This window comes from Cetorhinus maximus, chromosome 5 (assembly GCF_964194155.1).
Source record: "Cetorhinus maximus chromosome 5, sCetMax3.hap1.1, whole genome shotgun sequence".
Classification (NCBI taxonomy): Eukaryota; Metazoa; Chordata; class Chondrichthyes; order Lamniformes; family Cetorhinidae; genus Cetorhinus; species Cetorhinus maximus.
The window spans coordinates 162614337-162626443 of record NC_135883.1 but is presented as its reverse complement, the minus strand read 5'-3'; the positions used below and the strand labels follow the sequence as shown (position 1 = coordinate 162626443).

The following is a 12107-nucleotide window of genomic DNA, read 5'->3' as shown; positions in this document are numbered from 1 at the left end:
GGGACCCCCTGTAAATCCTGACACATTCCCGTGCACTCCGTGTAAACACTGACACATCTGTCTTGAATTTCATGAGGAATGTTGCTGCACCCTCTTTTGCCCTTGCAGGAGATGGGCGGAATCTGGCAGCAAACCCGGATCAGCTTCCCACGGTGAATGTTTTAAAGGACAGAAACTCTACTCGTCCTTTCCAAGGCCAATTACCTGGAAGGTGCAATGAAGGGGCAGAGGTGGGGGATGGGTCTGGCCTCCCTAAGGTGGGAGTTCTGGCTGTGTCTACCTCAGTTGAGGCTGGCAGGTATATGCAGATCGATGGAGGTCAGATACATTGGAAATAAATCAGGTTCAAGTAACCTTCACTAGTGCTGGTGATGAAGGGGAAGTGGGTGGTAGGGATCTTGATCCAAGTGATGGGCCTGACCTGGATCGCCCTGAACAATAAGCTGGTATTATTGTTAAAATGATTGGACAATAGGATGACAAATAGGCCATTTGGCCCTTTGAACCAGTTCTGCCATTCAATGAGATTGTGGCTGATTTGTATCCTAACTTTACCCTCTCGCCTTGGTTCAAATCCCTTGAAATCTTGTCTTGCAAAAATCTACCAATCTCAAATTATTAGTTGTGCTAGCATCTACTGCTTTTTGTGGGAGAGAATTCCACATTACTGCCACTCTTTGTGTGAAGAAGTGGTTCCTATCTTCTCTCCAGAGTGTGTTACATCCCCTTTTCCTAGACTTGCACCAGCAGAAAAGGTTTCTCACAATTTAACCTGTCAATTCCTTTCAAAATGCTAAAATCTTCAATCAAATCACAAGGGAGTCAAGGGTTATGGGGGGTAGACAAGAAAGTAAAGTTAAGACCACAAGCAGATCAGCCATGATCTCATCGAATGGTGGAGCAGGCTCGAGGGGCCGAACGCTTCTTCCTGTTTTTCATTTATTCATTACTGGGTGTTGTGGACTTGATTTTCCAGGCAGGTTTCTCATTAGAAACATCGAACTTTATTTACAGGCTGCAGCAGCAGTTACATGCTTCCATCAAGCCCCTCAACCAGGAGAAGAACTCCCACTCTATGGTTCCCCATGCTTAGAGCTGATTTGTTCACACTGTCACGTGATTCTATACAACACAATGAGCCTTAAATCTACAGTCACTACCTTCCTTAAAGCTACAATTACTACACCAGGATATGAGCATCACTGGCTAGGCCTTATTTATTGCCCATTCCTAATCACTGTTGAGAAGGTGGCGATGAGCCAACTTCTTGAACTGCTGCAGTCCCAGTAACATTCTGGGTGAATCTGCGTGGCACTCCTTCCAATGCATGACACTCTCCTGCTCCTGGCAATCTCACCACCTGTTGGAAGGGTGGAAACTGGAGTTTTGAAGCCTGGTAATATGGTGACCTTTGCTCCAGTTGACTCCTCCACTGCCTCTAAATTATCAGACTGCTTATTTGATATGGAGTCCTGGATGAGCAGAAATTTCCTCCATTTAAATAGAGGGAAGCCATTATCTTTGGTTCCTGCTCAAAACTCCATTCCTTAGCTACTGCATCCATCCCTCTCTCAGGCAACTGTCTGAGACTAAATCAGACTATTCACAACCTGGGTGTTATATTTGACCCCAAGGTGAGCTTTGAACCATAGATCTGTACCATCACTAGGACCACCCAGTTCCACCTCTGTAACCTAACCTGACTTCGCTTCTACCTCATCTCATTTGCTGCTGAAACCCTCAGTCGGGTTGCTGCTGTTCCACACTCTCCTACTCAGCTTGGACATAACAGTTGCAGCTTTCGCAATGTGGTGCATTGATTTCAGCATCAAGTGAGAGATTGCTGGTGATTATGGAGCCAAGATATGTGAAGGTATCAACAGCCTCCAATGTCACATTGTCAATGCTGATAAATGGTGGTATGGTAACATCCTGGACTGTGACATTTATCTTTCTGATGGTCAAACCAAACTCTTTACAGGCGTGAGAGAGTCTGTCCATTTGCCGCTGCAGGTGTTGCGCCGTATGGAGTGTTAGTGCAGCATTGTCAGCGTGGAGCAACTCTCTGATGAGGACTTGGTGCATCTTTGTCTTAGGTCCCAGGCGAGCAAGGTTGAACGGCTTTCTGTCAGTTCTGGTGTGTAAGCAGACACCTTCTGTAGATGGCCTGAAGGCATATAAGAGCAGCCAAGAGAAGAATATACCAAAGAATGCCAGTGCCTGTTTGACCCCACCGCGGATTTCAAAGGGTTATCCTGTTGTAGCTGACCCTACCAATCATTTTGTCGTGGAAAGAGACCCACATTGAGTAGCTTCAGTGGAAGTGAATTTTCTCCAACAGCTTAAATTGTACATGTGGTTGGAAGCCTTGCTGAGATTGATGAAGCCAATATATAGTGGTCTCCTTTGTTCATGACATTTCTCTTGCAGCTGCCAGACTGAGAAGATCGTGTCATTTGTAAACCTTCCAATTCTGAAACCATCTAGGATTCGGGGTAGATGTGTACAGTCAAGATCTGCAGTCTGACATGGGCAACAGTGGCAAATACTTTTCCCACGATGCTCAGCAGGGAGATGCCTTGACAGCTGTTGCAATGGCTGTGTTGCCTGTTGTTGTACAAGGTCACAATCTCTGCATCTGATATATCCCGGGGCACTGCCCCAGAATTCAGAGCACACTGCTGTACTTAGGGAGTTTACATTACTAATGAATACTGGGTGGAGGGGGTGGGTGGTGGGGTTGTGGGGGTAGGGCAGAATTAAGAAGGTAGGGGGAGGTTCTTCAAACCAACATCATGACAACACATCCAGCGATCATTCCCACATTGCTCTTTGTGGGATCTTGCTGTGCGCAACCTAGCTGCTGCGTCCTGCACCGCGACAAGTAACTGCGCCTCAGAAAACTCCTTCAGTGGCTGCAGGGGCATTGATAGTGGGTGCAAGTCAAGTCTTTCTTTCACTTTGAGCCAGTTGTATTAGTTCTGCTTTTACTGGGTGGGGACACGCTAATTGCAATAGCGAAAGTGGAATATAGGTTCCCAGCGGGAGAGAGCGCATGGGCAGAGAGAGAGAGAGAGAGTGTGTGTGAGAGAGAGAGAGAGTGTGTGAGAGAGATAGAGACAGAGTGTGAGAGAGAGAGAGAGTGTGAGAGAGATAGAGACAGAGTGTGAGAGAGAGAGAGAGAGTGTGTGTGTGAGAGAGAGAGAGAGTGTGTGAGAGAGAGAGAGAGAGTGTGTGTGTGAGAGAGAGAGAGAGAGAGTGTGAGAGAGATAGAGAGAGAGTGGAACTGGGTCAAACAATGTCAGCGGATCGGGAATCATGAGGGATCGAGCACAGGACAGTGATCAGGTGGGTTTCTTCTCCAGAATCTGCAGCCCAGCTTCAACTAGGCAAATTGGTGCAAAGGCCACTTGGCCAAGTTTTGTTTGTTAGCGGAGGCAGCCAGGGCTCTCCTGTTTGTTTGTTTGTTTAGCTGTGTGTCTTTGGGAGTTTATTGCCACGTTAGCTTGTCCCTCTGGAGCCGGTTAGGTGGCTGAAGGTCTCTGTGTACCTTGTCCCAGCTCTGCAGCCCCCCCCACCCCCAGTGCTGAGAGGGGAGCCCCCCCCACCCCCAGTGCTGAGAGGGGAGCCCCCCACCCCCAGTGCTGAGAGGGGAGCCCCCACCCCCAGTGCTGAGAGGGGAGCCCCCCCACCCCCAGTGCTGAGAGGGGAGCCCCCCCACCCCCAGTGCTGAGAGGGGAGCCCCCCCTTGCCCCAGTGCTGAGAGGGGAGGTCCCCCTTGCCCCCCCTTGCCCCAGTGCTGAGAGGGGAGGTCCCCCTTGCCCCCCCTTGCCCCAGTGCTGAGTGGGGAGCCCCCACCCCCCCAGTGCTGAGAGGGGAGCCCCCCCTTGCCCCAGTGCTGAGAGGGGAGCCCCCCCTTGCCCCCCCTTGCCCCAGTGCTGAGGGGAGCCCCCACCCCCCCCAGTGCTGAGAGGGGAGCCCCCCCTTGCCCCAGTGCTGAGAGGGGAGCCCCCACCCCCCCAGTGCTGAGAGGGGAGCCCCCACCCCCCCCAGTGCTGAGAGGGGAGCCCCCACCCCCCCCAGTGCTGAGAGGGGAGCCCCCACCCCCCCCAGTGCTGAGAGGGGAGCCCCCACCCCCCCCAGTGCTGAGAGGGGAGCCCCCACCCCCCCCAGTGCTGAGAGGGGAGCCCCCACCCCCCCCAGTGCTGAGAGGGGAGCCCCCCCTTGCCCCAGTGCTGAGAGGGGAGGTCCCCCTTGCCCCAGTGCTGAGAGGGGAGCCCCCCCTTGCCCCAGTGCTGAGAGGGGAGCCCCCCCTTGCCCCAGTGCTGAGAGGGGAGCCCCCCCTTGCCCCAGTGCTGAGAGGGGAGCCCCCCCACCCCCAGTGCTGAGAGGGGAGCTGGCAGAGGGGGCGGCTCAGCATGTGACAAGCAGCAAACTGTTGCAGAAAGTTCATCAACATCTCTTTTTATTTTATTCTCCTCCCCCCTCCCTCTCTCCCCCCCCCTCTCTCCCCCCTCCCCGCTCGCCAGCCAAACAAAAACAGAGGCTCCGATTCTTATCACTGCTGAGAAAGGTTGTTTTTAAACACAGAGTTAGTCAGACGGAAGAAGGGATCAACTATCAACTAAATACGGAAATGTGGCGCATTTACCCCCCTGTCCCCTCCCCTCGCCATCCCGTGAGGTTTTAGTCACTGTTTCCCCTTTGCCTGTCAGTCTAAAGTTATAATGGAGAGGTCAGACCTTCCGCTGTGCTTAATGGGTTAGTGGAGAGAGAGCCTGCATTTGTCAAGCGCCTTCCACAAACGTGGGGAAATGGCAATGTGCTTTCCAGCCACTGAAGTACATTTTTGCCATGTAGTCAGTCCCTGGTAATGTGGAACCGAAATGTGTAACGATCCCGTCAAATGAATCTGTTTTCATAATGTTGGGTGAGGGATAAATATCGATGGGGACATCAGGGAGCTTTTCCCCCCCCCACCCCGCTCTTCTTCCGAATGGTGCCTGTGATCTTTCATATTCACCCGGAGGGCATCAAGTTAAAAGCCTCATCCAGAAGACAGTGCCGCACCCCCTCAGCACTGCACTGGAGTGTCAACCTGGGTTATAGGTTGGAGTTTGAGTCAGAGACCAGTGTGCTGACTCATTCTCAGTCAGCCTGCTGTTACTTATTGCATTACCCAGGAAATTGTTTTTTAACTAATGTTGCAAATGGGGTCAAAAAGATTTTACTTTCTCTTCCTCATTGCAATTTCTTATGGACTTATAACACTATGGGCAGAATTTTCTGCCTGTCGGGTGGGTGTGGGTGTGGGTGGGCCCGACCCAATCTCCGGCGGGCGGGGAGCTGATCCCCGCCAGTGAAGCAGGCCCCGCTGCCATTTTACATGGGCGGGCCAATTAAGCTTGACATCCGGCGAGAAGCGCTATGCGCTTCCAGTGTGGGCGGAGGGGATTCCCTAAAAGCAAGAGGCTAAGTGCAGACTCAGGGAGCTCGCTTCCACTTTGAAAAATATTAAAAATAGAGAAAAAATTCCCTAACACGTCCCCCTCATGTGACAATGTCACATGAGATGGGACATGTTCATAATTTACAGAAAAACTTTATTAAAATTTTTAAAACCCTACATGAAACCCGTCGCTGGATGAGGTTTCATGTTTTCTCTATTTGCCGCCGGGGCTCCTGGCCTGTTCACCAGCCTTAAGGTTGGACGGGCAGGTCCTTTAATTGTATAAATGATCCTGTCAATGGCCTCAAATGGCCGTTGACGGGTCGGCGGGCCCGCAGCTGATTTTGCTGCGCCCCCACCTTGCTGAAAATTTAAATGGGCCGTGGAGAAATCGGGGGTTCTGCCCGACATCATCCCGCGTCATTTTACGCGTCGGCGAGTAGGCCCCACCCCCTGCTCGCTGATGGCAAAATTCTGCCCTATGATATTAATGGTGTTTAACAACTGTAAGAATGCTGAATCAAAGATTATGCAACTTTCACACCTCGGTATTTTACAGTCATTTATTTCAGTAGTGTTAACACTGTTGTAATAACAGGCAGATGTGGCAATGAATGGAGAAAAAAAAAAATGAACTGACCCGTTATTAATGAAGGAGGTTGTGTAAACTTAATCAGCGCTGTCTTGACTGTAGTGGACATTTTGAGGGTGATCGGATCAGGGTCATTAAAAGGCCAAGATTCAATGGAGTAGATTTACAGAAACAACCTACCCCGAGGAAATCTGGAACGAGGAGGCACGATCTTAAAGTTAGAGCTAGGCTGTTCGGGAGTGAAATCAGGGAGTCCTTCACACGCAAAGGTGAGACCTCAAACTCTCTCCTTCAAAAGGCTGAGGATCCTGGGATAATAGGAGCTTTGAAAACAGACTGGGATCTACTCTCCGGTATGACCCTGGCCCAGGCACCACCTGGTCAAAGCCCACTCCCAGTTAAAATCCCTCTCCCCAAAATGTTTGATTGTCTAACTCTCCTCACGGCAATTTTTAATGCCCGCCTGAACAAACTCTTTCCGTGTGGTCATATCTGAACAAAGATATTGCCTCAGACAATAAAAACAGAAAGCGCTGGAAAAGCTCAGCCTGCCTGGCAGCATCAATGGAGAGAGAAACAGAGTTAACGTTTCGAGTCCGTATGACTCTTCTTCAGAGCTAAAGAGCCATACGGACTTACAGCTTTAACTCTGTTTCTCTCTCCGCAGATGCTGCCAGACCTGCTGAGTTTCTCCAGTGCTTTCTGTTTTTATTTCAGATTTCCAGCATCCGCAGTATTCTGCTTGCACCCCAGACAGTGCCGTAATCCCTCAGTATCGCTCAGTCTCGTAGAATTTACACACGCAAACAGGCTGTTTGGCCAAATTGGTTTATGACAGTGCTTATACGCCACACAAGTCTCCTCCCACCCTATTTTTGTTTTAGCCCTGTTGTGTATAATATAATATTGGGGTAGTGTGAAATTATCCACTTAGAAAAATAGAATTTTTTTAAAAAGGTGAGAAAGTATAAAATGTTGGTTTGCGTGTGGATCACAGAAAGTTAACATGCAGGGACAGCAAGCAATTCGGATGGCAAATGGTATGATCGCCTTTAGTGCAACAGGATTGGAGTACAAGAGTAAGGAGGCCCTGTTGCAATTATGTAGGACTTTGGTAAGATGTTCAAAAAAGGCGTAAGGATAAACTCAGCAGCTACCAGCCACTCAGCTTAACCTTGGTGGGAAAGCTTTTAGAAATGATATTCCAGAACAAAACTAACAGTCACTTGGACAAGTGTAAATTAATTAGGGAAAGCCAGTGTGGATTTGTTTCAGGTAAATCATATGTTTAGCTAACTTGATTTTTTTTTGATGAGGTAACAGCTGGTTGACGCGGTATATATGGACTTTCAAAAGGCGTTCGATAGAGTGCCACATAATGGATTTGCCAGCAAAGTTGAAGCCCGTGGAATATAAGGGACAATGGCAGCATGGTGGAGCAATGGTGAACAGTTGTTTTTCCACCCTGGAGAAAGGTTTATAATTGTGTTCCCAATGGGTCAGTACTAGGACCACTGCTTTTCTTGATATATGTTAATGGCCTAGATTTGAATGTGCAGGGCAAATAATTAGCAAAGCTAATAGAATGTTATTGTTTATTGCAAGGGGAATTGAATACAAAAGTAGGGAGGTTATGCTTCAGTTGTACAGGGCAGTGATGAGACCACATCTGGAGTATTGTGTACAGTACTGGTCTCCTTATTTAAAGAAAGATGTAAATGCGCTGGGAGCAGTTCAGAGAAGGTTTGCTAGATTAATACCCGGAATGGGTGGGTTGTCTTATGAGGAAAGATTGGACAGGTTAGGCTTTTATCTGCTGGAGTTTAGAAGAGCGAGAGGCGACTTGATTGAGACATATAGGGCAGCTTTTTCTGGTCGGTGAGCAGGGGCGGGGCCCACTCGCCGACGCGTAAAATGACATCGGGCATGCGTCCTGATGTCTCCCCGCGTCATTTAGATTCTCAGTTTGGCGACCTGTCAACGGCCTATTAAGGCCATTAAAAAAGTAACGATGAATGGACCTGCCCGTCCAAACTTAAGGCTGGCGGGCAGGCCGGGAAGCTCAGGCGGCCTTCCGAAAAAGCATGAAACCTCATCCACGGGCGGGATGAGGTTTCATGAGGGATTTAAGATTTTCAGAATATTTTTATATTAAAGTAATGGACATGTCCCAGCTCAAGTGACAGTGTCAGGAAATTTTTTTCTAACCTTTAAAAAATTTTTTTAAAAAACTTCAACCGATCTCCGAGGCGGCACTTCGCCTCGGGGAGATCTGTGCACTCACTCCCGGTGCAGGGAATTCCCCCCTCCCCCGCCCGCACAGGGAGCGCACGGCGCTTCCTGGCGCACATCATGCTGGGCGGGCCTTAATTGGCCTGCCCACGTAAAATGGCGGCGCACCCCTGACCCGGGGTGCCGATGGGAAACCCGCCCGTTCGCGCCCACTCCCGCACAACCCCCCACCCCCACCCCGAGGTGGGGGGAAAATGCTGCCCTTAAGATCCTGAGGGGTCTTGACAGGGTGGATGTGGAGAGGATGTTTCCTCTTGTGGGAAAATCTAGAACTAGGGGTCACTGTTCAAAAATAAGGGGTCACCCATTTAACACAGAGATGAAGAAAACATTTTTCTCTCAGATGGTTGTGAGCTTTGGAACTCTTCTCCAACAGGTGGCAGAGGCTTAGGTAGATAGATTCTTGATAAGCAAGGGGTGGAAGGTTATCGGGGGTAGGCAGGAATGTGGAGTTGAGGTTACAATCAGATCAGCCATGATCTTGTTGAATGGCGGATCAGACTCGAGGGGCCGAGTGGCCTACTCCTGTTCTTAATTCATCTGTTTGTAGGTACTTATAGCACAATTTGCAGATGAGACAAAACTTGGAAGTATTGTAAGTATTGTGAACTATGAGGATAGTATAGACTTCAAGAGGACACAGACAGGCAGGTGGAATGGGCAGATGTGTGGCAGTTGAAATTTAATGCAGAGAAGTGTGAAGCGGTACATTTTGGTAGGAATAATGAGGAGAGGCAATATAAAATAAAGGGTACAACTCTACTAGGGGTGCAGGAACAGAGAAACCTGTGGGTATATGTACATAAATTGGCAGGGCAGGTTGAAAAGGTGGTCAAAAAGGCTTTTGGGATCCTGGGATTTATAAATAGAAGCATAGAGTATAAAGGCAAGAAGTTATGATGAAACTTGACAAAACGCTGGTTTGGACTCAGCTGGAGTATTGTGTCCAATTCTGGGCACCACACTTGAGGAGGGCACACAGATAACATTCATGAGAATGGTTCCAAGGATGAGGGCTTCAGCTACATGGATAAGAGAAGGTTGAGCGGAGGTTTGATAGAGGTGTTCAAAGCCATGAGGGGTGTAGACAGTGTAGATAGAGAGAATCTGTTCTCATTGGTGGATGGGTCAAGACCAGAGGGTAGAGATTTAAAGTGATTGGCAAAATAACCAATGGCAACATGAGGAAAAGTTTTATTGATGCAGCAAGTGGTTTGGATTTGGAATGCACTGATTGAGTGTGTGTTGAAGACAGTTGGGGCTTTCATTGGGAATTGGATTGGAGTGAACAAATTTTCAAGGCTACGGGGAAAGGGAGGGGGAGTGTCATTAGCTAAGTTGCTGTTTCAGAGAATGGTCTCGGATGGGCCGAATGGCTTCCTTCCGCGCTGTGACCATTCTGTAATTTTAATAAGCAAAATAAAGGCAATCTGTGCTGTTCTTGGCTTCTTTCCACGAACAGTTATCACAGACTTGGTTTGACTTAGCTGTGTAGCAACTGCGGGTCTTGTTCCGCCAACTGGTGACAACATTCCTTTGGGTCATTTTCACAGCACATCTGAGAACAAATGGATGGAAATACGCTCATGGAATGAAGTAAAGAATCATATAGGACAGAAGGAGCCCACTTGGCTCATTGTGTTTGTGCTGGGTCTCTGAAAAAGCTATCCAATTGACCCTAGACCCCTGCCTCTTCCCCAAGGCCCTGTAAATATGTCCTTTTCAACTATACATCCTTCTGAAAGTTCTTCATGAATCTGCTTGCACTACCTTGGACTGCAGGTCAGAACAAACTAGCTGTGTTTTAAGAAGAAAGTCCCCTCATCTTCCTCCTGGTTTTTTTCACCAATTACTTTAGATCTGTGCCCTCTGGTTAATGGTCCTCCTGCTACTCAAAATAGTTTCTCCTTATTTACTGTATCGTGATTTTGAAGATCTCTATTAAATCTCCCATTAACCTTCTCTGCTCTCAGAAGAACAATCCAGGGCTTTTCTATGTTTTGTCTAATAATTGTGTTTTAATTGTATGCAGGCAGTGGGCATTAACTAGGGATCCACTTGGGCTCCTATAAATAGGAGCAGACTGAAACTGGAGTTTCGGAGGTCCGTGTTTGTAATGTGTATCTCTGTGAATAAATGCTTGTAAAAGGGATTGAAGATTGGCTTCTGTTTTATCCTTCACTCTGGGCTTTTAGGAGAAGTAACACTCAGGTCTCTCCTGATAATTGAAAGCCCCTGGTCTCTGGCATAATTTCGGTGAATCATCATCAACGGATGAATAATACTTATTGAAGGGGGAGAAAGAGGCACCTGCTGCATTTTGTTTTTGTTGATCAGTCCTTTTGGAATCTTCTTCTAGATGAAATTGTTGGAAGATGGCCACTCTCCAGATCTCGCCCACCAGGATGGATCCAGTGCTTATACTCGAGAGCCATGGAGATCTGAGGAGTGCTGCATTGAATAACACTGACTGCTTCAACTTGGACCGAGGGCCCACAGTGCTGCAGGGGAACAGTTTCGGGGGCGTCCCCACTGTGCTGCTTATCTATTTCCTCTCTTTCTGGGTAAGTGACAGACTGCCATTTCCAAGGTGATCCTTTGTGTCAGTGAACAACAACAACAACAAAGCTGGATTTATATTGCAGCTGGACGTTGCAAATCTTCCCAAAGGTCCCACTTCAGAAGTGCAATTATCAAACAAAACCTGACACTGAGCTACATATGAGGGACAAGCGACCAGAAGCTTGGTCCAAGGGGAAGGAGAGATAGAGAGGCGGAGAAATTTAGGGTGGGAATTTCAAAGCTTAGGGCTTAGGCAACTGAAGGCAGGAGAAGCAATGGCGGAGTTATTAAAATCGGGTATATGCAAGAGGCCAGAATGGGAGGAGCGCAGAGGTCTCAGAGGGTTGTAGGCTGGAGCTGATTAGAGAGATCGGGTGTGGCAAGGCCATGGAAGGATTTGAAGACAGAGATGTGGATTAAGCTCAGGATCGGTAGGAGGTGGTTTGGGCTTGGCATAGACAGTAAACTTGTGGAGAATGAATTAATCGCAATTGGGAATTGTTTGTTTAAAACCCAAATAAAACTATTTGAGTAAAAGCTCGCGCTGACATCAAATGGATCATATTAACTGTGTCTGCAGAAGAAAAGAGGAGACTTGCTTTTATGTTGCTCCCTTCATAACTTCAGGATGTTCCAAATTGCTTTACAATTAAATACTTTCTAATCCTGGTCTGCTGAGCATCCCCATTTTAATCATACCACTCTTGCACCAACCTTCAGCTCCCAAGGCCCTAAGCTCTGGAATTCCTGCCCTAAACATCTCCACCCTGCTACTTCTCTTTCCTCCTTTAGGATGCTCCTTAAAAGCTATCTCTTTGACCATCTGACATAATTTGATACCGAGCCACGTGAGATAGTATGTTTTATAATGATCCTGTGAGGTGCCTTGGTATGTTTTATTACCTTAAAGGCACTATGTAAATACAAGTTGTTGTTGTTGCAGTATAGTCACTGCTGTAATGCAGGAGCAGAAATTGAAACCGAAGACATTTACTTAAACATTAATATCAGGCAACGTAACAATCAGGAAACTGGTTTGAGATGGACTGTGTCAGTCAGAGCACTGAGGTGGGGGTTCTGTTAGACGTATCAATTGCTGCTGTACTTGATGCCTTTCAACCATATTAAAAATTATTCCTTTTGATTCAGTCATACATTAGAAGGGAGCCTGACGTGACTTAGTACTGATGAGGCCATTCAGCCCATCATCGT

General features: G+C 48.0%; 1 protein-coding gene across 1 annotated transcript in view; it reads left to right on the top strand.

The window, feature by feature from the left end:
- Positions 1-3057: 3057 nt before the first annotated feature.
- LOC144681047 (mechanosensitive cation channel TMEM63B-like) overlaps positions 3058-12107 on the top strand; it is a 68166-nt gene continuing 59116 nt past the window's right edge. Inside the window, exons 1-2 of the mRNA XM_078542733.1 lie at positions 3058-3348; positions 10693-10897. Of these exons, the coding sequence (XP_078398859.1) occupies positions 10709-10897 (189 nt within the window). The 5' untranslated portion in view covers positions 3058-3348; positions 10693-10708. The remainder of the gene's footprint in view (positions 3349-10692; positions 10898-12107) is intronic.